At 46.9% G+C, this 26,744-nt stretch overlaps 1 protein-coding gene across 1 annotated transcript in view; it reads right to left on the minus strand.

Moving 5' to 3' along the window:
- LOC104037235 (uncharacterized) overlaps positions 1-26,744 on the minus strand; it is a 110,857-nt gene that overhangs the window by 56,420 nt on the left and 27,693 nt on the right. The window contains exons 24-50 of the mRNA XM_075727586.1: positions 25,590-25,733; positions 25,088-25,278; positions 24,466-24,597; positions 23,198-23,272; positions 22,825-22,905; positions 22,698-22,724; positions 20,435-20,479; positions 19,626-19,694; positions 19,423-19,509; positions 18,716-18,742; positions 18,492-18,545; positions 17,111-17,182; positions 16,463-16,522; positions 16,229-16,264; positions 12,851-12,886; positions 11,437-11,469; positions 10,109-10,180; positions 9,221-9,280; positions 7,256-7,291; positions 6,048-6,128; positions 5,130-5,165; positions 4,529-4,573; positions 4,179-4,250; positions 3,461-3,496; positions 3,300-3,335; positions 1,168-1,209; positions 839-892 (exon numbers count right to left, since the gene is read on the minus strand). Of these exons, the coding sequence (XP_075583701.1) occupies positions 839-892; positions 1,168-1,209; positions 3,300-3,335; positions 3,461-3,496; positions 4,179-4,250; positions 4,529-4,573; positions 5,130-5,165; positions 6,048-6,128; positions 7,256-7,291; positions 9,221-9,280; positions 10,109-10,180; positions 11,437-11,469; positions 12,851-12,886; positions 16,229-16,264; positions 16,463-16,522; positions 17,111-17,182; positions 18,492-18,545; positions 18,716-18,742; positions 19,423-19,509; positions 19,626-19,694; positions 20,435-20,479; positions 22,698-22,724; positions 22,825-22,905; positions 23,198-23,272; positions 24,466-24,597; positions 25,088-25,278; positions 25,590-25,733 (1,739 nt within the window). The remainder of the gene's footprint in view (positions 1-838; positions 893-1,167; positions 1,210-3,299; positions 3,336-3,460; positions 3,497-4,178; positions 4,251-4,528; positions 4,574-5,129; positions 5,166-6,047; positions 6,129-7,255; positions 7,292-9,220; positions 9,281-10,108; positions 10,181-11,436; positions 11,470-12,850; positions 12,887-16,228; positions 16,265-16,462; positions 16,523-17,110; positions 17,183-18,491; positions 18,546-18,715; positions 18,743-19,422; positions 19,510-19,625; positions 19,695-20,434; positions 20,480-22,697; positions 22,725-22,824; positions 22,906-23,197; positions 23,273-24,465; positions 24,598-25,087; positions 25,279-25,589; positions 25,734-26,744) is intronic.

Genomic DNA, 26,744 nt, shown 5'->3' on the forward strand with positions numbered 1-26,744 from the left:
GCAAGTCCCATGGACGGGCTGTCCATCTCTTCTTGCCCAGCATGGTGTGGCTCTCCAGGTGAGTGATCCTGGGCCACCATTACGGATGAAATGACAGATGAGCTGCAGTGGCTTAGGAAGTCCAGTGGTGGGGCGAGGAACATCTGCTGAGGTGGGGGCTGACCTGCCTCTCTGACGGGCTTCATTTCACTGAAATCTGATTACTGTATCGACAGATTCCGGTGGAATGAAGGGCGCCAGGAAGGCCCTGAGTGCGCTGCATGTCCATGCCAATGTGTGCCAGGGCAAAGGAGCCACGTTGTTGGGGTGCACTAGCTGAACTGGGTACATCTGAGGCACAGCCCATGCACGTCACCTGGATGAGTCCTTGCCTTTGCAAAGACCTGGATCTTGTGCCAACCAGGAGATCCATCTGTACTCACTGACACTGCCTTCTGTGGCATTTTCCTCTCCATTAAGTGAAGGAGTTGGTCCCACCTCTAAAAACCTCTAGATGTGTGTGGTATCAGAAACCTTTTCTCCTTCCATCACTTTCTGATGTGCCCTTCAACTTGCAGGAGGAAAAGAAAGGAAGGAAACATCCCTGAACATTTTAGAAATTTATCCCATCTGGCTCCTGAACATCGTCCTGCCTAAATGTTGTGTATCTGCTTAATCAAGTTGGAGGACTACAGCATCACGCTGACGGCAAGTTTACAAGCCCAGCTCAGAAACTCTGCTTTTAAAACCCAATCTTTTTTTGGGGGCGGGGCAGGTAGAAGAGATCTCAGATGGATGCTCTTCCCCCCTGTCCAGCCCAACACAATGGCACCAACACAAAGATGTATTTGGGACATACCTTTGGGCCTGGAGGACCTCTTTCGCCTTTCAAGCCATCCTTTCCGCAATCTCCCTGTAAGCCAGCAGGAGCATGTTAGTTCTTCATCCCCTCTAAAATTGTCAGTGGAGATGCTGGTTTTATCATGCATTGTGGTATTTCTCACACACTGGCCCCAGACTAACAACATCTTTTCCACAGGGACCGACCAGCCTTTTCTTGCAACTATCTCATTCATTCACATAATTAAGTTAAATCTGGAGCAACTCCGCTCCACTTGAAACATCCTGCTTAAATAATCATATATTCAGCTTCAACACACATCTTCTCAAGCAAGGAGGAGATCTTACCTTGTCACCTTTCAGGGTGATGGTGTGCTCCAGAGAAGACATCTGCAAAAAAAAGGAAGAAACTTTGCTCACAAAGTGAATGATGATGTCTTTGATACAAACTCTCACTTCCATGTGTCTTTCATCCCCATTAGCCCTTCTCCCATTAGCCCATGGGCACAGAGCCAGCTGCTTTCTCCCAAATCAGCCAGCAACCCAAACCTGCTATGTTTGGACTCAAACCAACAGGGAGCTGGTGCAGCATCTTTGCTCTCACAGGTAAGAAATTCAGGGTGGCTGTGATGTTGGTGTCAGCATCTGCATTTCCAATGAAGTCACTCTCAAAGGGAACTGCATTGCTTGTGTCCTTCTCTGACATGGGCATTTAGTGGGATATTTAAGTATCCAGTTGGGTAACTGCATGAGTGAGAACAAGCCTTTTGAACCCTAAGACCACCTGGCTGGCTGATGGAGTGAGATGGTTATGCATTAGCATATATGCATTAGCAGAGGAGGATCTTGCCATAACCTGGAGCAACAAGGCTCTTCCCAGTTTTGAAGAGAACAGGAGATGCTTGATATCCCCATGTCACACTCCCAAACATACCAGTGTCCAAGTAGTGCAGAACACACAAGAGACAAGTGAACAGGAGCCCCAGTAGATAATAACATCTGAAAATTTTGGGCCCCTCAATACAAGAAAGACATTGAGGTGCTGGAGCGTGTCCAGAGAAGGGCAACAAGGCTGGTGAAGGGTCTGGAGCACAGGGCTGATGGGGAGCGGCTGAGGGAGCTGGGATTGTTTAGCCTAGAGAAGAGGAGGCTGAGGGGAGACCTTATCACTCTCTACAACTACCTGAAAGGAGGGTGTAGTGAGGTGGGTGTTGGTCTCTTCTCCCATGTAGTTAGTGATAGGACGAGAGGAAATGGGCTCAAGCTGTGCCAGGGGAGATTTAGGTTGGAAATTAGGAAAAATTTCTTTACGGAAAGAGTGGCCAAGTGTTGGAACAGGCTGCCCAGAGAGGTGGTGGAGTCACCATCCCTGGAGGTGTTCAAAAAACGGGCAGATGTGGCACTTCAGGACATGGTTTAGTCTAGTCTACCCTTGATTGGTTTAGTGTGGACTTGGCAGTGTAGGTTAATGGTTGGACTGGATGATCTTAAAGGTCTTTTCCAACCTAAACGATTCTATGATTCTATGATTCTTTGAAAATGGGGCTGGAACCACAAAATGGGGTGGTTTCAAGCAGCATGTTGGTAGGGTTGGGAGCAGAGAGCTGTGATATATGGAGAGGCATCCATCACCAGAAGGCAATGATTCTTGCTCCTGGCTTGTCCTGAGTTCTGAAGTCAGCAGAAACCACTGTTTTGTACAGGAATAATACTGTTGAAGGTGATTCGTAGCATTTTGCCCACTTTGAAGCAGATCCGGCCAATGCCTGATCCCTAGGGATGGAAGATAAAGTCTAGCACAGCTCTCCCAAGAGGCTGTGGCTCCCAGTCCTAACGCAGTGGTTCAGTTTTACACTGAGGTGACTGTACCTCCACTGAAGCCAATGGGGTGAAAAAATGCCTCCTTGCACATTTATGTACCAAAACATTTTCCTGACCACCTAAATGACCTTTCAAAATCTGTTCCAGACTTATTTTTGATAAACCTCAGTTGAGTTGCTTGCTATTCATCCGACCCACCTTGATGTTAGGCCTCTTATCCAAAGGAAAACTCCATGCAAAGGCACAAGAGAGTCCTGAGCATGAGTCATCCCATCTGCCTAAGCACCTTTCCTAGAAGGCATCCATCTGTCTGTCTTGACTATAGAAGGAGCCCAGATGCCTCGATTACACAACAGGTAGTGATTAAAGGTATCAGAAGGGTTCACAGCTAGCTTTTAGTCTCTTCTGTGTCACAGTCTTCTTGCACCATCAATAACAAGCCATTTGGGGTGGGATTCATGCATATATCTGTAGAGGAGGTAGCTGCACTGCTTTGCACCTTTGATAAGGCTAGAAGAGAAATCCACTCTACAACATGCACTGTTGCGAGCAATAAGTTCTGGCAATGCATCCTCTGTGGTACCCAGGATTAATGATAAATCTCAATATACCACTTCCCCAAAGAACTGTGTAAGACAACAGAATTAGGCATTACTCACAATGCTTCCGGGAGTCCCAGGCAGCCCAGGCTCACCCTATGAAGATACAACACCACCGTACCCCCACCCCCAAAAAATAGTGAGTGGTGCAATTCAGCATTTTAGTCCCCAAACAAGACTTTCTCTCATGCAAGGTTATAAATGAGAATGTGCAAACCTACAGATTCGCCCTTGTCTCCCTTCTCTCCAGTGATTCCCTAGGAGATGGAGAGGGAGGCAGGATGAGAACATGTTAGAGGAGGGGGTCTCAGCAGTATCCCCTCTTCTTGCCAGCTCAGCATCCAACAGACTAACAAGCCCGTCTTTGCGCAGCTGAGCTAATGAAATCTGGATTTCAACATCTCTCCTGTGGAGGAGTTCTCTGATATTTAATAAAGGGTGAGACTATTAGCCTCTTCCTCAGTGGGTAGGCTCATTAGGGACTTTCCCCTAGCCAGCTGCTCAGTTTCACAAAGTTTGTAGAAACACCATGTCTTTGAGACCTCTGACAATGTAGCTGATCTTAGCCAGTGTTTTCCAAAGTTATTAGAGGGAGATCAGACAGACAGACAGAGCGTAAGTGCATCATTCCCTTTCTGCACCAGACTGAGACAGTGTTAAGCATTTCGTTTCCAGCAGCGTGGGGCTGGGGAAGTTTTTGCACACTCAGAAGCCCCCACGGCACAGTCCTGCTATTTAACTTGTGCTCTAGCTAATCAAATAAGAAGGGAGAAACAGCCCTAATCTTCCCTTTGAAGAGAAGACCACCTCCCCAGGAAAGAGGGAGGGAGCTTTCTATGCCTCGCAGACTGTAAGGCAGAAAAAAATACGGTTGTTTCTTTGGCATTGCACTATCCCAAATCCTCCCTCTCTCAACTGCTCCTTTAGGGATTGCCTTACATCCTTTCCAGGCTGTCCTGTATCGCCTTTTATCCCCTGCTCTCCAGGCCGTCCTGGGAGTCCAGGTGGACCCTGCAAGCAAGGATTCAGAGAAGCAATCAGAAATTATTTCTGAGCACATCCAGCAGCTCAAAAAAGTAAAACAAACAAGAAAAATGCTACCTCTCTATGATTTTTCACTCAGGAAAGAAATATTTGCACATGGATGTTTCTAAGTGGGAACTCTCGGGCTGGAGAAGGAAGTCCTCCCCTCCTGCACAGACCAGGGGTGCCCGGGCAGCAGCACAGCAGCCTCCCCTGATGCCCCACCACTCACCTGGGCAGAAAATTATAATAATAAAAATTATTACCCTGAGTCCTCTCTCTCCTGGTTCTCCAGGGACACCAGCTTCTCCCTAAAAGAGAGGAGTAGGAGCTTCTAAAAGATTTTTTGGTCTTTCTTTTTCAGCCTTTAGCTTTGGAAGATGAAACCAAAGTTAAAATAAGACAAAGAAAAGCCAAGGGCGAGATGAAGAGGATTCTTCATAGTCTTGCCTAACCTAAGGACAAGTAAACAGGAAATAAAATGAGCAGGGGTCAGCTTCAAAACAAATCAAAGGGTGTTGTTTTCCAGCTGCTGCTTAACTAACCTGTGCAATACCTTGCCCAGGGGGTTTGAGGGTGTTAAAGGTTTATGTGGGGTAACTAAATTAATGGAAGCAAAATCTACCAAGAGCTATCAAACCCGTAAGACATCACCTCTCATGCAGGACATGCTGCTTTTGTGTTATTCCCAGGACCTCCAGAGAAGTTGGTCACTCTTGGAGGTGAGATGCTGGGACGGACAGACCTTCGCTCTAACTCAGTGCAGCCCTTCTCCTAGGCTGCTGTACCCAGAGCTCCAGCTGTGAGTGAGCCTGCTGTGTTTGGTACCTATTTAACTCTGGAAGGTGTGGACTCCCCATCGATTACCTTGGTCCCAGAGGTGCCTTTCTTCCCTGGTTCTCCCTACAACACAGTGCAAAAGTGCTAGGTTACATTTCCACCTGTGACCAAGCTTTTTACCCTAATTTCCTACTTGGGTTAAGAGGTCTTATTTTGAAATCTCTGGTGACTCTGAAGTCAAGGGTGTTGAGCAGCAGTGCTTCAGGATCAGAAATGTGTCTGCTGCTTTTTTTCCAAGCCTCCCCTTGGTGATCCTATTCCACTTGATGTTCAGGGATCAGCTCAGCCCTTTGAACTGAAAAAAGGTCTTCACTGACTGGTTAGGAGAGGCTTTCCTGAAGCCAGTTATGATGCTTTTCTGAGGGGCCACCTTGTTTGGTTGTAAGAGGAAACTATTCTGCCCTAAAAACAAGAGCAAGCCCTTCAGAGCTGGTGTGGCTGTGCACTGTGCTAGTTCCCTGCACATCAGACAGACGTGACTCAATGATGAAAGAGTATGACGTTGAATAAAAAGTAAGAAATGCTGTGCCCAGGCAGTGTAACACAAACACCACGGTGCCACGCACTTGTTCCACCTGGACCAAAGGTAAAGAGTATTGCCCCAAAACATAGCCTAAAGCACGCCCTAATGACAACATGCAAAGGATCTACCTCCTCACTTGCAATGAAAGGACAGAGCAAATGAGAAGTTAGATCATTTGATGAGCAAACCATCACGCCTAATTAAAGGAAGTTTGTCCAGTCTTGTTTGTTGACCACTGCTGTGCCGTGACCTGTCTTTTCCCCAATTAGGCTTGTATAACATGCATGTTTCTGACTGGTCTCATCTTGTCACTTGTTCCTACTTGCTACTGCAAGGGCATAACCTGGAGTTGTTAGCTTGGTACAGTGGTGTACCAAGGGATTCAGCATGACCATTTGACTGGATTGTGAGCTTCTACTTACATCTTTACCGCTTAGTCCGGTCTTGCCTGGTTTCCCAGGCAATCCTGGTTCACCTTTCTCTCCCTTCAGACCTATATCCCCCTAAAGAAAACAAGACTGTTGTTACATTCCTCTTCTGCATTTTGTAGTCCCCGTGTTTTAGACATTGAGGGGCATATTCAGACAGCATGCCAGGCCCCATGGCCATGCAATTGCTTCCACAATCCTGGCTGAAGCTTGGACTCAGAGCATCTACCCTGTGCTAGGAAGGGCTGCACTTACAGTATTTGCTTAGTGGGCTAGGCTGGAAAGCATTAATCTCTAATGTAATCCATCCAGGCTCCATGATCAGCCTTGGCAGACACTGCAAGACAGACTCTTTTGAGGTTCTCCACCTTCAGGAAGCTTTGCAGCTCAAATGAGGTGGCCCATTAGCAGAGACCCAGGAGATGGGTCCAATCTTGACAGCACAGTGTGGACACAGGGCCAGTTCCCCTTCCATGTTTTAACTTCTATTCCCATGTAAAATCAATTGAGCTTTCATGGGTGGGTACTTACACATCTGCTCTGCTTGATGTTTGTGCAACAGAGACCTTCCTCATCACTCAACCGCCTCACCATGCCTTCTCCCAACCCAAAATACCTCTTGCTGCCTTCTGTACCTTGCAACTGCATTAACACATCTTGTTAACACATCCTGTCTTGGATGAATCTCATTTATATCTTTTGACATCCAATTTCTCCATGCCCATGAAGCTGATCCAGCCTACCTATTCCGTTCACTTGGCTATGTATCATGCTGTAACATTTCCCAAATCCATGCACTGCTTCAGCCAAGCCTGGGGAGCAATGTTGTTTGAGAAATGTACACAGCGAGACAGATTCACTGAACAAACACCACATTTGGGATGTTTTCCAGATCTCTCTTGACCAGTTTTGAACCTTTGCTAGGAGGAATCCCACAAGCCAGGATTTGCAGGTTTTTTTTAAAGCCTCATTAAAAATGCAAGAGCATCTTTTCATTGTTTTAGAATGCAGGGCTCTGTGTGTCGTATGGAGAACCCAGCAAAGCAGAATTTGTTCAGACCTCTCAGCTTTTGAACACTCCCCATGTTTTGACACTAGCCCCATGGCAAAGATAAAACCCCACTGACTCAAGATGTTTTGGGTGACACAGACATCTGTCATGAGATAATGCTTTATGTGTTGCAGTCGTTGCATAGACTTACCTTCTGACCTGGTTTTCCAGACAAACCTACATTTCCCTGCAGAAATACAGACTGTTAGTCACATGGCAAGAATGATACGGGTAGAATAATTTCAAGTGAGGGTCCGCTCTTGTATCTAAAGGGTGTAAATCCCAGACTCAGTGCTGCAAAACTGCTCTTTGATTGCAGGTATTAGCAGCTGAAACAGTGTAGTAAAATGCAGAGAAGGGGAAAACAGATGGTGTCCTAAGAGAAGAGCGGTTGTTGTAAGCACACACTGTCTAGATGCATCTGTCTTCCCCACTTTTGAAGCCATTAATACTTTGGTGACTAGTTTTGACAGAGGGGTAGAGATCTCAAAGATGTTAGGTTTTACAAGTTTTTGCTGGTTTAAAATGAAATGGACTATTAATATCCCTGCAGGAAGGAACACCAAGGAATTGGCTGGATGGTCGCATCCAGAGGGTTGTGGTCAATGGCTCGATGTCCACATGGAGACCGGTGACAAGTGGGGCCCCTCAGGGGTCCGTACTGGGACCAGTGCTATTTAACATCTTCATCAGTGACATAGACAGTGGGATTGAGTGCACTCTCAGCAAGTTTGCAGATGACACCAAGCTGAGCGGTGCCGTTGACACACCAGGAGGACGAGATGTCATCCAGAGGAACCTGGACAAGCTAGAGAGGTGGGCCTGTGTGAACCTCATGAGGTTCAACAAGGCCAAGTGCAAGGTCCTGCACCTGGGACGGGGCAACCCCCGGTATCAGTACAGGTTGGGGGATGAAGGGATGGAGAGCAGCCCTGCGGAGAAGGACTTGGGGGTACTGGTGGATGAACAGCTGGACATGAGCCGGCAATGTGTGCTCACAGCCCAGAAAGCCAACCGTATCCTGGGCTGCATCAAAAGCAGCGTGGCCAGCAGGTCGAGGGAGGGGATTCTGCCCCTCTACTCTGCTCTGGTGAGACCTCATCTGGAGCACTGCGTCCAGCTCTGGGGCCCTCAGCACAAGAAGGACATGGACCTGTTGGAGCGGGGCCAGAGGAGGCCACAAAAATGATCTGAGGGCTGGAGCACCTCTCCTATGAGGCCAGGCTGAGAGAGTTGGGTTTGTTCAGCCTGGAGAAGAGAAGGCTGCGGGGAGACCTTATTGTGGCCTTTCAGTACTTAAAGGGGGCCTATGGGAAGGATGGGGAGAATCTTTTTAACAAGGCCTGTTTTGACAGGACAAGGAATAATGGATTTAAACTAAAGAAGAATAGATTTGGACTGGATATAAGGAAGAAATTTTTTACAATGAGGGTGGTCAAGCACTGGAACAGGTTGCCCAGAGAGGTGGTAGAGGCCTCATCCCTGGCAACATCCCAGGTCAGGTTGGACGGGGCTCTGAGCAGCCTGATCTGGTTAAAGCTGTCCCTGCTCACTGCAGGGGGGTTGGGCTGGATGACCTCTAAAGGTCCCTTCCAACCCAAAGCATTCTGTGATTCTATGATTCTAAGGCATTAACCCAACCTCTACTAGACATTGCGGAACTCATGTGGGAGCCACCAGAAGCTTGCACCTTCTTAGACACAAGAGTCAGGAAGATATAGGTCAAGTTCACTTTCAGGACACAAAGCCATTGGAAATGGGGCTTCCTTGGCTTTGCTGTTCACAGAATTACCAGCTGAGCATTGACCGTCTGTGCTTTCTTCCAGACTCATGAGCAATCGTCTCTCTGCATTTTGGAGGAGCACACCTCCCCCCCACCCTTTGCACCTGACTGTGGAAGACGGTGCTAACTACCCCACCACCCACGACCATCACGGGATCATCAAACGCAGGGTGACAGCCCAGCTCCTTGTCACCACTCCAGTATTAATTTCCTCAGGGGTGAAGGCCAGCAAATTCACACGCATGGAGGTGACAGAGAGATTTTTGTCTATGAACCTCCTGATTTGCCTCCTTAGCCCTCCCCTTTCCACATCCAGCATATTCCCCCACTTACCCTATCACCTGGGTCTCCCTTTAGCCCAGGTTGACCAGGAATGCCGAAACCTGGGCTTCCCTGCAAAAAATCAATGATGATGCATGTCATCAGCGTAACGTCTCGGAAGCTTTTCCTCTCTGCAACTCTATGTATGAGAGGGACACAGCTAGGGCTAAACCCTGTGCTGGTACTACCTCCCAGTGTGTCCTTATGGCCACCACATGGTCCCTCTCCCCTCCTAACAACACTCCTTGCCATCTCTGAGAGGTGTTATTGTGGAGAGCCAACTTTCACTAGAGTGTTATTTGGGCAATCCAGGATGTGCCTCGGTTTCCCCATCCCAGTCTTGCAGATCTTGGCTGCAATTTTTCCATTGTTATGCAAAAGCTGGGGTGGCATGACCCTGCTCCATTCATTATCTCACTTTTGGGAACATGTCCTATGCCACGCTCACTGGTAGCAGTCTCCACCCCACCACCATTTTGCAGCCCCCTCAAGGGTCAGCCTGCTTCCCCATCCTTCCTGTAACTGTTGGGAGTTAGCTGCTAAGTCTGGTGCTAAGCAAGATGCAGAGGGAGATACAGTGTCTTGTCAGAGCAGCTTCCAAGCTCAGGACACAAATCTCCACATCTGAAGCTAGCAGGAAAGGATCGAGCAGATCCTAAGCATTTTCATCAAGCATGGGCAGCTGGGTGAGCTGAGCATTGGTAACTCTGTGTCTCTCACTGACTTCCTTTCAAGGAGCTTTTGTCTTCTCCATGTGACAAGTCTCCCCTTGGCTTACAGCACATGGGTGCTTCTTGTTAGCACAAGGAATTCCATCTGCCTCAGAGTTTCCTTTGTGGACACAAACAAAATAAACCCTTCTACCCATAAAGGATGTGCCAAGAAAAGAAAGCGCATTACCTTCTCTCCTTTGTCTCCCTGTATTCCTTTGTCTCCTTGCGGTCCCAGGGCCCCTGTTGGTCCAATATCTCCCTGTGAATAAAGACATCCCCAAAACTAAAAATATCATGCAGGAAAACAAGCCTGGTTCATGTGGCTCCCTAGACCTGCACGTTGCACTTTCAATACACTCTGAAAGCCATTCCCTTGCCAAATCCAACCATCTATCCATCTCTGCATTTACACTTAAGCTTTCTCTGCAGTACCTGGTCTTCTGCCATACCAGACCCATCACAGTAGTTACACCCTCTCCAGCCATGCAACTTATATACTATAAAGCACCATGTGTGCATTTATAGTGGTATAAGCAGGATAAAATTAGGTCCCTGGTCACTATTTAAATGCAGCCAGGCTAAAAGGAGAGAGACATTTTTGCTAACTGGTGTTAAGCAGTCTGGACAGCAAGACCAACGAAGGGAGCTGGCTCCAACATCCAAGCCCAGTGAAAAGGACAAACCTCATTGTCTCTAAGGGGTGAGGGAGATAAGAAGCACTGTAGGGCATTTTATGAATGCCAGCAGTCAAAAAGCCAAGAGAAGTTACCCCTGCAGTAAATACTCCTTACAAGGATAAGGGAGATCTTTTATTTCTCTGCAGATTGGCAATAAGCTATCAAGAATAAAGAAAAAATTAAGATATTCCGGACCGCGTTCCACCATGAGGCCTCTGCAAGAGTGAACTATATCCACCTTCTTATAAAGCAGATGTACAATATGGACAACATAGTCAGGGAACAGCTCTGCCTCAGAGACCTCCCTGGTTTGAGAAATTCAATTTCCTCCAGTCACAGGGAGGACAAACACTGGGTCAGGGACCCAGAGAAGTGGGGAAAACTCCATCTGTGGAGATGCTCAGCACACAAGGTCCTGAGCAACCTGACCCAGCGTTGAAGTTGGCTGCTTTTTGAGCAGGAGGTGGGACTAGAGACCTCCAGAAGTCCCTTCCAGCCTCAGCTGTGCTTTGGTTTTATGTCAATGCCTCCCTTGGCTGGAAAGTAGCTTCTGTGAGTGGGCTGGATCTGTGCTTCAGTGATCTCTACCTTCTAAAACTAGCACGTGGAAATTGCAAGTTTCCCCATGGTCTGGGGCTAGAAAGAGAATGACAGGCACAAAACGTTAATAAAAGCAAAAGAAGTATCAGCAGGGCAAGACTATTGCTACTTTTCCAAGCTCTCCTCTCCAGTCAATCACAAGGGAGATATGATTCAGATGGTGAAACGTGGTCCAGCCCTCACTTTTTCAGGCGAAGATCTCATCTAAGTTTCAAGCAGTGCTAATTAATGGACTTACCCTGACACCTTTCTTGCCTGGAGGTCCCAAAACCTGAAGATAAAAAGAAATCACAGAAATGCTCTCTTATTTGGGAAAAAAGATCTCCCTTTCAAAGGAGTTTCTATTCATGTTACCTTTTCCAAAGCAAGAGAATCTCAGCCTTGTTATGGGATAGGAAACCCATCACCTGCACTGGGTCATAAAATGCTACAAGGGCTACAAGCCAAATCCCAAACCCCGTGAAGCTTGTGAAGGAATCCCACCAACTTCAGTAGGTTTTAGCTCCAGGGATGGGACTGAACAATCACTCACATGCAAGGGGTAATTGGCAGATAGTTGCTCTCGTCTTTGCTAACACACACCAAGGACCAACCTTCGGACAGCCATGAACTTTAATGACTGCACTATGACCATGCAGAGCAGCCCTGAGCTGGGTTTAGGGACTACAGAGCTGTCTTCCTACCTTGTGTCTCCAACACAATTCTGTCAGCGTTACTAGGAAAGAAACCTAAGGTACCCTGCTCATTCAAGCATCCTCCAGGATGCATCAGTCTGTCCTGGTGGTGGGTCTCAGTCCTTAATGCAATCTCCAGCTGCTCCCACAGCCCTTGCAGCAATGCTGTGGGGTATGCAGAGATGGCCACCACCAAAGTTTCTCCTTAAAGCTGCCCTAGAATTTGGAGGGACATGAAAAGGAGGCTATAGAAGCCCTGTTTCCACATGGAAATGAGGCAAATAAGACCCATCGGCAGCTCCTCTTCAGCAGGGACCAGCAAAACCCCATTGTGAAGGGGGAGCTTGAGTGGGGGACAGGCCTGGACTACAGGGTTTCAGTGGTGGGAAAGCTTTATCCTTATGTTTCCTGCACAGCAGTCAAGGTTCTTTGAGGACCCAGTGGGCAACTGTGGTGCAGGGCTGGGAATACAGGAAGTGGAGCAAGGGAGCAGAAGACATAGTTGTCTGGAGGATCAAGGAAAGGGTCCATTAGTTCTTCCTGCAGTTCAGTGGAATACATCTCTCTTGGTCCTTGGTCTACTGGCACCACTGGTGGTGATGCTGCATAGGTATAGCACAAGAAGGGCTGTAATCCATGCATAGTTACCCCCATAGCTGGAGCACCTGGAAATCCTGGGTTTCCCTGTAAGGCAAGAGGACATAAAATGAACAATCTGGGGCAATGAAAAATTTCTTCTCATTGCTCTCCCTATCCATTCCTTAAATCAGCTCAAAACTCATTTCAGAAGCACAAGAGCAAAACAGAGAGGAGATGCTGAGCTCAAGTGCATCCCTGCTGCCTTGATCTCTCCATAAGCCACCCACAAACACACTCAACTGCACTTGCAAGAGCTGCACACATGGAATAAGCTGGGGAAAGTCAGAAAACCTTCACCTGAGGCAGTCAAACATGTTGTTCTCTTACTGTTTGACTTACTTGGTCTCCCTTCTGCCCTGGAGGTCCTGGGAGTCCCTGTAAGACATCAGAAGAGAATTTCCACTGGACTGAAAATAGATTCAGCACTTCTGGTCCCTGCTGTAGTGAGCAGCTCTCATCCAGAGTGAGGGAGGGAGGAAGACCTTCAGCCCAATTTTTCACTAACTACAATACAGCTCTGCCAGACAGCTATAAGGGCTCTTGCATGAGAGATGGAAAACTCCATGCCTATCTCTAGCACACCTGGTTGCCATCTACCAGGAGACCAAGCGCAGAGCGGCAAGCTCTCATCCCAGGTAAAGCTATGACAGATGGGCCTTTGCAAGCAAGAAAAGGTATGAAGACAGCCATGAGATACATGGGAGCTACCAGACCAGGTCCATGTTCTGCCTAACCCAGCCCCAGGACTCTGCTCAGAGCTGGAAGCTGGAAGTACACATACCCATTGGGCTTGCAGGGCCTTGCTCCTGCAAGGTGCACTGGTTTGAGGAAGACTGACAGCCTATTTCCATTTTTCACTACCATAGCTATTCTTAGGAAAAAAATGCTGCTGCCTCTTCTGATCTTTGAGGTTATAATCAAATGTATGTGCTGAACAAGTGCAGCTGGGGGAGCTGTAAAAACAGCAAACATGAAATATAGCGCAATAAAAGCAACCTGTGAATGCTCAGTATGGACTGGCAAAGAGTATTCAAGGTTTGTTCATCAGTGTTTGCTAGCCGCAGGCTGTCCCGGGGATTTACCATTGGCGCAAGGTCTATCGCATGCGCGAGAGCTCCTTCAGCAGCAGTGAGCTCCTGAACCTTGTGGTTACGTGGCACGTAGCTGCGTGGCCCAGTTACATCAGAGCAGACTGGAAGAAGCCTTTGGGGGGGGACTTCAAATTCCCTCCCTCTGGATCTCCAACCAGATACCTCAACTGCTCTGTCCTGAACCTGAAAACAGAGCCAGCGCTTCTTCCCATCCTACTCTGCGGTCCAGTGCTGGCCAGTCTCACCTTTTCCCCTTTAACACCACCTTGCCCTTTGTTACCCTGGAAAACAGAAGATGCTTTAGTTAAGACAAGGCTCCGCTGGCAGAGCTGGGTGAGCCTGGAGGCTCACATGCTGCAGAAGAGCATGCTGGGCATGTTCCCTCCACTGGAGATTGTGAAAGCAGAGGGGAGAGCAAATAAAAAAGAAAAAAAAAAGAAGATTTTTACATATATGTCATATATATAGAATATAGCATATGTTATATATATAGTCCATGTGGTTATATGCTGTATATGGCATATTAATTATCTGTATAGTATCTATATTATATTAAGATATCTTGTATAATCAAACATACTACTAGAAATACTTTATATATAATGCTTAATATTAAATTGCATGCATATTATAATATATAGTTACTATATAGTTATATCATAATCATCTACTGTATAATATAATATACACATATTACTATATGTATATATGGACTATCCTGAGCTTGATCAGACTGTTTGCTCCCAAGGAGCTTGAGAGCTGAAGATGAGACAGTCTCTTGGAAAAATTGAGCATAGATACCTGCAGGTCTGGGGTTGCGGGGTGGGTCCAGGCTTAGCCCAGAGGCTGAGCGTAACCAAGAGGACCAAGGCGAGATATTGGTCCAGGGCCCAATTACTGTGGGTTCTATATTTAATTTTTTTTTTATCTTAATCTTTAAAACTTCATTCTGATTTGGTTCATTTAGAGGCACACCCTTGGCCCAATCGTTCTTCTTCCCCCGGTGGTCCTGGTTCACCCGAAATGAAAATGAGCAGCTGTGATTGCCTCCTGCACCTTCTGCTGTCAACTCAGGAAGAGCTCACGAGCAATGTCAACAGTTACCTTACCAGTGAGCACCCTGCCAAATTTCGCTCCTTCTCCCCATTGCTTTGCATGGGCAGTCCGTGAAACACCCAGCCAGACCCATATTTGTGTGGATTGGGACAGGGCAATTCAAAGAGGTCTTTGCTCTTGCGAAGAGCAAGACATGAGCAGCAAACGGGCCGTTAGCACTTGCAAAGACTTTACAGATTTAAGACCCTCTTCTGTTTTATGAAATAAAAAAGCACCACTGCAAAGGGAAGCAAACCACTTTGTTGTGGGCTGAAGGAAGCATTTCTTTGGATACTATTTTCTCTTTCATTTCACACCTCTCTTGAAAGTATGAAAATAATTTATTTCGGGGTCAACATGACCCCATGAAATAAATCAGTGACTCAAATCCATTTGGCCATCATCAGTAACTCAAAGAGTACATCCAGAGTTACTTGGAGAAAGGGGCGTGCAGAGAGCCATACAACCCAATCCTAAACTGTTGCTCCTCCAAGAGCTGTAACAACATGGGACCATGCTGAATTGCCTTATGTACCACCTGGCACTCCCGATACCAGGGAAAATTCAGGCTTCCTGAGTCTTTCTCTGGTGTCAAACTTCAACACAAGCTCAAGCCAGGTGCTTCAGGAAGAGGCAAACATCTATTCAAACCTGAACTGAGAGGCATTTCTCCTGGCTCAGGAGAAAGTCTCCTTCCTCCTATAGCAATCGTCCCTGTACCTGCCAAGATCAGCTGATTCCTCCTGCACCTGCAGCTTTCCAGGTATTCTGTCACATGGAGAAGCCCTGGAGTTGAACTCCCATGTCTCCATGAGCAGCGAGAGCTGGGAGATACGTAGAAGTCTACAAGAAAATCTTCCTGCCTGCCATGAGTCCCTTTCTGATCAGTCCTTGCCATGTCTTCCCTGGGTTCATGGCAGAGTTGTCAGATTTGAACTGGAGCTACACTTGTCGAGTCCCTTTCCTCTGGCAGCACCAGGACACCAAAATCTTTCCTCCCCATGACCTCAGGCTCTTAAGCAAGGTGAGAGATTTGGTCAAGTCAAGGTTTCCTTCCCCCCCCAACATTTGGAGAAAGATGGACACTTCCAGAAGAAAACTTAAACTTCAGGATGGGCTGTATCATCTTTCACAGGGCTGGTCTTTCTCCACTAGAAACGTGGGAATGAATCTGGGCCTGGATGGTTCAGAGGAAGGTGTCCAAAATGTAGATGTGAGACAATCTAAGCCCATTTAACGTGAACTACTACAGTTTTGCAGAGCCTCACTGGCCACAAAAAATGCCATTTATTATTTTATTAAAATATTGCATCTTGCTACCATTCTAGGTCTCTGCAACACCCTGCCACAATGAATTCCACAGACCAGTGAGTCCTGATGTGTGAAATTATTCCCTTTCATTGCTTTTGAGTAAGGAGTCAACATTCCCATAGTCAACATTCCCAACCCATGATGATGGTTAGAGCTAGATGCTTTCCTTGGCACCTGAATACCATGCACAGGGACTAAGGTTCAGCATTTCAGTACTCACCTTTGGACCTGGTACTCCTGGAGGTCCCATCACCCCCTGAAAAAACCAGAAGAAACAGTGAAAGCTCAGACTTTAAAACCCAGTGTCTTCCCTTCTCTGACCCTTTCCATCTGTAACCACAGGACACACCCTCCAAGGAAAACCTAGAAAAGAGGTATTGGAAGAGACCTTAGAAACTCTGAGCCCTCCAAGGGGTCTTTAGCTGCAAATCTCACTGCAAAATTGCCAACACACCTGCTCTCCTTCTTCCCCCTTTGGGCCAACAGTACCAGGAATGCCAGTTCCTGCCATCCCCTGCAAGGTAAGCACAGCATTGCACTCAAAAAAGCCGATCCCAAAAATTGCAGAGCATTTTATGTCCTACCCAGATACCTGCATGATCTGTCCTAACCAGAGCTCTTAGCCATCCTACAAAGCAGGAGGGGAAAAATTTGCTCTGCAACCATTCAGCTAAGACATATGTCTAGCCAGCAACCTTCAGGCAAGGTGCAAACTGACTTGGAGGACAGAATTAAAAACAGGGGTCTACGGGTGTTTAAAGTGACCATTTGAAGCAGTGTGGGGGATTCAGTGAAGTAGCTTCAGGGGCTTGGGCTGTGTTTGGGAGAAAACACTGCTCCTGACAGCAGGAACTGCAGAGATCTTCCACTGGGTGGAAACACAAGGACTGTGAGAAAAACAAGGGCTTGGATGGAGATGGAGCATCTATTCTACCATGCACAAACTCAAACCTGTACAAGCAGAGAGTGGAGGGGAATGGAGGTAAATCCCAACATGCTTCCACTTGATTTGCACTGTCTACCCTGCTATTACTTTGTCTCAGCTATTCTCAGCTCCCCCTTGGGCTGATGGATCCTGCAAGCATCTGATACGAGTAATGACCTTTTCTCCCCTTGGTCCAGGCAGTCCAGGAACACCATGTAGCCCTACAGGGCCTGGCAAGCCAGGTTTCCCCTGGAAAGGAAGATACATGATCAAATCTTTTTCTTCTAAACTGTTTGTTACCAATCATACTAATGAAAAGGTTTATTTTTAAGTCTGCAAGAAACACAAGCAGAGAAATGTATACCCTGATGTTCCTTTGCAACTGAGGATTTCTAGAGATGTTTATGTATTCCCAAATTTCCTTTTACCCCACAAATAAGCTATGGATCACCGGCTTTACTCAGTAAGGGAAGACAGAGGCTGGGTACCCATGTTGATTTGGCAGTGGCTGCCTTCTCCAGTGGCTCTTCATGGCTGTGTTGCTGTAAGTGTGAGCATAGTAATGCTGCTGGTGCAGAAATGGTGAAGACTGACATATGGAAATGGCTGGTCTATGGAATATAGCTCTGCAGTATGGCAAAGGTAACAAAAAAAGCACCCATATATAACGATGGACAGTAATAGGGACCTTGGGAAGGATGCAAGAACAGGACATACATATAGTCCCTGAGTCCCTTTCAGGTTTGAGCAATTTGTAAAGCAGGGACTTCCCAAACCAAACATGGTTTCTTTTATTCCTAGTAGTCCTCCATGGACTTTTTATTTTCTCTTATCTCCCCTTGAACTCAAACTTCCTACACCCTAAACATCCTTGTGGGACTTCTGTGAAGAACCTCCTCCTTTTTTTTTTGTCTCGAATCTGCTGTCAGCTTGGTCCATTTGCTGTCCCACAATTTTGATCCACCTTCTTGCCCTCCTCTGGGCCTGCCTCAGTTCTTCTCTGTCCTCCTGAAACCAGGGGATGGGATGTAAGAAGGAGCAGGGGTTACCCTCAGCTGCTTCATGGGTGGTGGAGATAGTGGGGACTCAAGGATGAATCACTGTCGCTTTGGAGTAACCTACATCAGGCGACATTTGTTATCATCTGCCAACATGATTGACTACACCTCAGAGTTTGTCATCATGGTGAGCACAGTGATGGATGCACTTCTCACAGCTTTGCTCTGTGCCATGAGGAAAAGCATGTCCTTCCTTTTGGCAAAACAAAAGGCTGTTATCTCATGTCTTTACTGGGTTTGTAACATTTCCCTTTTGGCAATTCCTGAGTGACGGGTCAACAGGAGGAAGCTGACAAAGTGAGAAATGCTTGATTGGCCCTGCTTAATCTGCCAGCCCTCATCAGCAGAGTGAAGCATCCCAAAGTGTCAACTAATGAGAACTGGCAGTAGACATTGTCCCTCTACAACCACCCGAAGTGGCAGAGGGCATCCCAAGGCCAACAGCCCTTTCCCACCGTGGCTGGCAGCTCTTAGCAACTGGCTATCGGTAGACCACTCACCGGCTCTCCCATGCCTCCTCTTTCACCCTTGAGGCCGTTCCTCCCGCGAGGGCCCTGCATGAAGCACAGGACAGACCGTCTTACTGTGTGCCCCAGCAGTCCTTTTGGATCTTGATGGACATCTGGTAAGTATGGAAACCAGACCCTATTGGGCAGCTTAGAAATAATAAAAAAAAGAGACTTCTCATCACATGCAAAAGTGAAAGCCAATCTCAGGTACTTACCCTGATACCTGAAGCCCCTGGTTCGCCCTGAAACAAAAAAGACAAGGAGAATTACCATGGGGTGGTCATTTGGAGAGGGGGTCCTCTCTAAACTTAGTCCCAGCAAAAAAATCCTACAGGCTGACAAGCCCAGAGACCAAAACTCCCACCCCCAAGGGAACACAGAGCTTTAGTAGAGGTGTCTGCTATCTTGCATGCTCCAGACACCTCAACCTGCAAAATCTGATGACAACCCTCCCTTAGGGTAGAGAAGGGGAGTTTAGGTGTCTTGATCTCTGCTGAGACTTTTTGACCCACCCTCAGTGCAAGGAGACATTTGGTGACAACCATCAGTCTGGTTTTGGCTGTGCACAGCACAAGTGATCCTGGGTATTTCACTCCAGTCACCAAACAACCTTCCTAGGGACCTGGAGCTGGAAAAGACTTAGTGGCCACTGAATCAGGTCCCATGTCAGACAAGGCTGACTGCAACCTTTTCAAGCTCCATCATTGATTCCCACTGTGTTGAACAGCAGGGCCCTGATGATGGGAATGTTTTGCAGAGTTCCTTCTTTTATGCCTTAATGGAAGAATCCCATGATGGAGAGAAGAAATGTGTGTTCCCAGGCCCTTGAATGAACAGAGTATCCAGGGATCCTGGACTATGCCGGCTCTCCTCTTTCTGTGATACAACATTACAGAACCATGCTTCAAATAACCATGCTCACCTTGATGGACATCCCTGGTGGCCCCTGTAGCCCTGGTAAACCTGGTGGTCCTGCTACGCCAGGAACCCCCGGCTGCCCTTTCTGTCCCTGCAACAATGAAAGTCAGCACAGGGAGGGACATGGGCTCTCTCCCAGCTCCCTTCACTTCTCTGCCAGCCCTTGAGAGGCTGAAGGGTCCACCACACCTGGGGTATGATACTCACGGGAGGGCCAGGCTGCCCATTTCGGCCGGGAATCACCTCCACTCCTCCCAGGACATAGCCTGGTTCACCCTGCACACAAGGAGAGGAAGACACATGCTTAGCTGAGTTCGGAAGTCCAGATGCAATCAGGCAGTTTCATAATTTAGGTGCAATTTTATGATCAGTGTAAGTGACTTTAAAACCAAACAGCCCCTGCCTATGCTGCAAACCCAAACCACCTGCTTGCAGCAACTCTTTTGCAGAGGCGGCAGAAACCACATGGCCATGACATGAGCTCTGCTTACTGGCATGGCAGAAAATTAACCCCAGGGGAAAAAAAAGAGGTTGGCTTTCAGCAGGATCCACTCCCTGATCTGCAGCCATAGAGACAGCTCAGGGGATGCAAGGAAGGAGAAGGAACGTGCATTGGGGATGGGGGAAGGACAGGACGATTGCTCCTGGGATGTGCCCACAACTGATCTTGAAGCCTTACCTTTTTGTGTCCTAAATATATGCAAACAGGCTTGTTCATAGTGGAAACTCAGAAAGGCAGAATGGCCCAACCAAGCAATACCTCCTTCTGCAAATAACCAACTGAAAATGTGCCAAGAGCCTGCGATAAAGACTGAGCACTTTTCTCCATATAGATGTTAGATTCCTCCTAGCAAAGCTGAAGGACAGCTCCCCAGGCTCAAGACTAGCAGTGTAGGGCTAGTTACATACAGCTCAGAAGTTCATATTCACCAAAGGTCACTGTAAAAATGCTTAGAAATTAGACATCAGAGCTATACAATAGCTTTTGCCCAATGAAACCCAGGAATGAAACTCACTCTGTCTCCTTTTGGCCCTGCTGGTCCAGGATAGCCAGGAGATCCCTGGAATTAAAAATAAATCCTGCAGCATTAAACAGCAAAGCACCTCCAAGACCATCATTGTGGCATGTTCAAGTTACAGACCAGTCTCTAATAAAATTTCATTCACTTTTAAAGTGGTAATGAAAATAAGTTCCTAGAAGCAGATTTTGGTCCCAACAATGATGAGAAATACGTGTGTCACCCATGGGTGTGTTACATGTTCCTCTCTAGTGATGGGTGCATGTAGGATGGACACCTGATGTAGTGGCAGTGTAGTCCCTTCAAGCACCATGGGAAGCTGTGAGGAATGAGGGGTTGCTGCTTATTTAATCCACCAGGAGAAGGTAAATGAGTCAGAAGGGGCATTCAGTGGCTGCAGTAGTTTGTGTCGGACCCCATGCAAACTGCAGCTCACAAACATCACAACCACTGTTATAGGTGCTACCTTTGATCCAGATGCCCAACCATGGGTTCCATGGGATATCTGAGATATCCCCAGGTACCCAGGCACAGGGCTGGCAGACATGACACAGGATTTATAGGAGACCTGTGTCCTTCTGGAGCATCAGCTGAAGGATGGGTGGGATAACAGGGCATCTCAAATGACATGAGAGGACTCTCTAAGCAACTGAATTGAGCCCAAAAGATGGAGTTAAGTTCAAGATGGTGCCACTGAAATGTTGTTTCTGCACAAGAGCTGGCTGTTTACACCCACTGCAGTCAACAGAGGTCAGGGTCTCAGTTCCATTACACATGCACTGGTGTCTTGTGCCATTCATGATGCTCTCTGATACCTGCCTGGACTCCAGCTCTCACTTCAGAAGTGTCCAGCAAGTCCCATATTTTATCAGCCCTGCATGGTTGCCTTGGAAATTCTAGGGCATCTCAAATGACCTGGGCAAGCTGGTACCAGCCCCTTATCAATATAGCCCTCGGAGCCAAGGGAGATTTAGCTGGTCAAACACAGTTGTCTACTAACAGAGCCCTGGTAAAAGCAGGGGAGGGACATTTGCGACTGCTGATCTAGTGTGCAAAGCTGTGCCATACCAATGACATCAACAGCATGGAGCAATTAGTAGAGCAAAACAAGGGCACATGAGGTTTGGCTGGTGTAGTCAGAGGCATGTTTTCCAAGCAGTGCTATGAACTGTTGTGTGAACAATTTGTGTATGGCAAGTCTGTGAGCAAATGATGCTGCTGGTGATTATGCAGTAGGACTGATATATCACAGAATCATAGAACAGAATCATAGAGTCGTTTAGGTTGGAAAAGACCTTTAAGATCATCAAGTCCAACCATTAACCTAACGCTGCTGAATCCACCACTAAACCATGTCCCTAAGCACCACATCTACATGTCTTTTAAATACCTCCAGGGATGGGGACTCCACCACTTCCCCAGGCAGCCTGTTCCAATGCTTGACAACCCTTTCCATGAATAAATTTTTCCTAATATCCAGTCTAAACCTGCCCTGGAGCAATTTAAGGCCATTTCCTCTTGTCCCATCGCTTCTTCCTTGGGAGAAGAGACCAACACCCACTTCACTACACCCTCCTTTCAGGTAGTTGTAGAGAGAGATAAAGTCTCCCTTGAGGCTCCTTTCCTCCAGGCTGAACAAACCCAGTTCCCTCAGATGCTCCTCATAAGGCCTGTGCTCCAAACCCTTCACTAGCTTCAGTGCCCTTCTCTGGACACGTTCCAGCACCTCAATGTCTTTTTTTGTAGTGAGGGGCCCAAAACTGGACACAGTATTCCAGGTGCGGCCTCACATGTGCCGAGTACAGGGGGACAATCCATTCCCTGCTCCTGCTGGCCACAATATTCCTGATACAAGCCAGGATGCTGTTGGCCTTCTTGGCCACCTGGTCACACTGCTGGCTCACGTTCAACCGGCTGTCGACCAATAACCCCAGGTCCCTTTCTGAATATATATATATATTTATATATATATATATGACTGCAGAGTTCATAGTCCTTGGCCTTTTTCTGGACAGCTCTGGTTCATTGAGGGTTACTTGGCTAGAAACGTGCTCATGTTGTATTGCATTATTTGTCAGATCTCTGAACAGAAGGAAACCTTTTCAGAGCTATTCGGTGAAAGCAATAGCCCCTCACAAAGGCAAAATAGGTCACTTGGTTCTCCTGTCCTGCTCAGCGCAACTGGCCTTTGAAAGGCTTGAAGAGCAAAGCTTTAGGGTCCCACTGTATTAATGATCTTTGCTGCATTCAAAATACTTACAATACCACCTTGGATGCCAGGGAGACCCTGCAAAACAGGGCGGGGGGGGAGAGAGAGAGATTTGAGACCCATGCTCACTTTTCTCTTAAATGGCGCTTTGACGAGGTTTGTTTAAAGAAATACTTACCATGAGTCCAGGGGGACCAGGAGGACCTGTCCGCCCTGGTCTCCCCGGCAGCCCAGGAATGCCATCCTTCCCAGGTAGACCCTAAATGTATGGAAAATAACAGCATGCAGGTTATGGCCCCAGACCTGCAAACCCAAACAGCTTCATGCAGCACTAGCCTTCTGTACTGCTTGAGGGAATCCCCAACTGCCAGCACACCCACACATGTGCCAGTTCCCTTTTGCTGGATTTTCAAAACCAGCATGGAGCAGGATATATCAAAATACAGACGTAAAAGACGTGAAGATGCTTCTTTGCTAGATCTCTTCCTTGGCTCTAATCATTTAGCTGCATATTAATTAACCAAGTGGATCATTTATGCTGGTGGACTCACCCTCTCTCCTTTCTCTCCCTTTGTAGTAAAGCTGTATGGGTCATAGCCTCCATGAGCTGGTGAGCCCCCGAAGCTCTTGAAAGGAAAACGAAAATAGAACATATGATAATGAAATTATTATCTGCCAAAGAATGGCAAATAAACCCAAACCAGAGTGACCATGAAACGCAGACTAGCACACCTCTTGGCTTATGCAACAGAAGAAAGAAGCAAGGTTGACCATCCAGGACACTTGTTCATATCCTCAGACTATTTAAAGCCCCTTGGAGGCCATGCATTATTTATTGTGTCTCCAGCTTGTGTCTTGAAATTGGGAGAACAGGATGGAGAATACAGAGTTGTGTGAGGACAAAATGCAGTCAGGGAGCATATTGATGCCTCATGAAGCCTTGGCCCATGTTACACCTACAGTTCCGAATCTTCTTTTTGGATCAGAGAGACTCTAAATATTTTTAGTGATGTATCTGCAAGACTTCAGGGTAGTGTCAATGCAATTCTTCTCCCCCATGGGATAAACTGGAAAGGAGTTTGGCAGAGATGAAATAAAGACCCTGATTCAACCATCCATGGACAACATTCATCTCACCTAATTTTAGACTGCCATAGCATAAACATCACCATTTGAGCTATTCTGCCAATGTGGACACCTACCTATGAACAGAAGCATGACCAGTCTTTGCTGACCACACTGCCTAGCTGTCCACCAACTACTATGGAGAATCTCATTTTCTCCAGTGAAGCTAACATAGACTGTTCAGACTTACTGGCCACAGCCACATCAGTAAACTTGTTAGACCAGCACATGGGCTCTGGGGCTGTCCTACTGTTCTTCATGTCCTCTGGCTTTCTGCTTGGTAGGAGGAATGGGTAGATTTGCCTCCTGACATTTTTATTTGTGAAGTAAGGAGTAGTGGCAGCTTGGCGGTCTGTTCAGTGGCTCACATGGAGTCTAGAGCTATCTGAGATGCCACAGAACATCTGGGACATCTACATCGGGCTGCAGATATGAAGCAGGATCTATCGAAGACCTGCATTTCGTTGGTTTCCTGGGAAGGAGCACAGGAGGCTGCTGCATTTCCCATGCTGAAATGGCAGCTTCTAGGACAACCTCCCCAAACATGGATATGGTTTCCAAAGTTAAAGGTCTTGACACTGATACAACTCCGCTGCACACCACACAGGTATGAGAAGTGACCCAATCAGAGCAGTGATCAATATGTTTCTTTGAGATATAATCCCCTGAACAGACACCAGTAACTAATTCTCACCTTTAAACACCAGGGACCACAAGCCTCCTCTTCTTTTTGGATATGTGGTTCAGCTGATGATGGATCAGGGACAAGTGGCTTGCTCTCTGTGTCACCAAATGGCAATTGCTTGTCAGCTTCATGTCTGGCAACCTACAGCATGGAGTTTGGCTTAGATTAGTGATCATCCAGGTTTTGGAACCAGACATCAAACACCAACTTTCAACAGGTCTCAAGAGGTCACTGCACTTTTATATCACCAACCTTCTCATTGAAACAGCCATATAATATCACTGTTGGAGATACTCTGCAGATAAGCTCACATTGGTACCAATGACCCATCAACCAGAGTTAGAAAAGGGCAATGAGTTTATAATACATTCGAGTACTCTGTCCCTGCAGGGGCCTTATACAACCAAACTTTCAAAGCTGTATTCTGGCTTCCCCAATTCCACTCCCTTGATTTCAAAGATTTTGTACCTTATCTCTAGGGTTGGACAGTAAGTGACGTCAGGATTGGACCCAGTGTCCTAAATCTGTTCTGACTTTGCTTTGAAATTTTGTTCAGGGAAGAAGATCACCCTTGTGTGTGACCTGCACCAAGCAAGCTGGCTTATATTCAAAGGGCTGTGAAGCAGCTCACCTCCCCGGATGGTAGCTGGGCCCCTGAAGGCTGAGGGTCAGAACAAATTACTTCTATCAGCTCTTGGAGGATCTGGGGGAAGTCGTCAAATGTGCTGACATAGAAAACGTTCTGGAGGTTCTGCTGCAGCAAGACGCTGTTGAGCTCAATGGGGTCAGCTCCTGAGACACCCACAGCAATGATGCGGATCCCTGAAACACATTGCTCACTCAACGGAAGCAAAAATGTTTGAGATCAGAGTTTCCAAACCCCTCAACGCAATCTTCCCATTAATAACCTCTGCTGGGACTAGGTACTCCAGTAGTCACGCAAGAACTCACCTGGAGCAGCATGTGTGAGTTATAGCAAACTAAGACACTCAAGCTAGGAACAGAAAGAAGAAAGGATAAAGGAGTGAAGAAAGTCAACTCAAAGTGCACACATAGCATAACGTACTACCCTCAATCCCTAGAAATTCATGGAGAACCAAGACCTCAGGGAAACGCAACAGGGCAACTCTTACCCAAAGCATGGGCTACTCTGGCTGGTGGCAACACATCATCCTGGGATCGCCCATCAGTCATGAGGACCAGGACATGAGGGAAATCTGGTCTCATCCCTCTGGAGGACTGAAATATCTCCTTTAGCATGTAGGCTAAACCACGACCTGAGAAAACATGGAGAGGGATGGTGTAAATCTGCCTGTTAGGTCTGCGGGTGGGGACTGTGGGTCTTCTTCCACAGATGGAGAAAAAAGGTCATTCAATGTGGCCCCATAAATAGATAGTAGCCCTTAGCATGGGACAGTGTCTTTTGAGGGAAGACAGCAGTAAATCAGATTGGCTGAAATGGTTCAGGCTGAATTGAGCAGATAGTTTTGGAAAGGAAAAGTAAATACTTTCAGGAGATTTGAAGCATTTTCCTTGCATTTTAGGAAAAAAATCCACAGAATTCTCATTTCCATATTTCTTTAGAAAGACCAGGAAAGTTTCACAAAGAACTTCCCCCGAACTGAAATGGTTAAGAAGCCCCAAAACAGTATGGAAAGACTCCTATGAGGGGTAAAATGCCTCTGTTGACACAACCTCCATAAAAAGGAAGATCAGAAGCAAGGTTAACTGGAAATTTGCAATCTGACCAGTTTCACACCTGCTTTCCCTAACCAGTCCCATCAAAATTCTTGTATTTTGATCAGCCCCATTTTCCTGTGTTCCTGACCAATACCACTGAGACAGGATGAGGTATATAAGCGTTCAATTAACATACATGGGTGACCCAAGGCTTCCCTTTATGTTGACTGATGGGAATACATTTAGGTGGGCCATTTAAAAAGGATAAAGTTAAAACTAACTACCTTCAATTTAATATTACTGCTCAAGTACCTTCAGGGTACTGGGTATACCCTACTGTCCTGCTGGGAATAAGTAGGTGGAAAGTGCTGTCTGTCTCTGAGCTTTTTAACTATAAAAGAAAAGTGTCTGAATTTCCAAGATGCTGAGCTAATGAAAAGCTGTGTTATTTGTGCAACAGAGGTGAACAAAGGACACTTATGTGATGACACACGATGAAAATATGATGGGCCACATTGTTTTGTTGTTAGGGTAACAAGGCAATAATTGTTGGAATTTGCTGATTAAAATGTGCATACAGTGGGCAATAAGGATGCTTCAGCATGAAC

Source organism: Pelecanus crispus, chromosome 1 (genome assembly GCF_030463565.1).
Source record: "Pelecanus crispus isolate bPelCri1 chromosome 1, bPelCri1.pri, whole genome shotgun sequence".
Classification (NCBI taxonomy): Eukaryota; Metazoa; Chordata; class Aves; order Pelecaniformes; family Pelecanidae; genus Pelecanus; species Pelecanus crispus.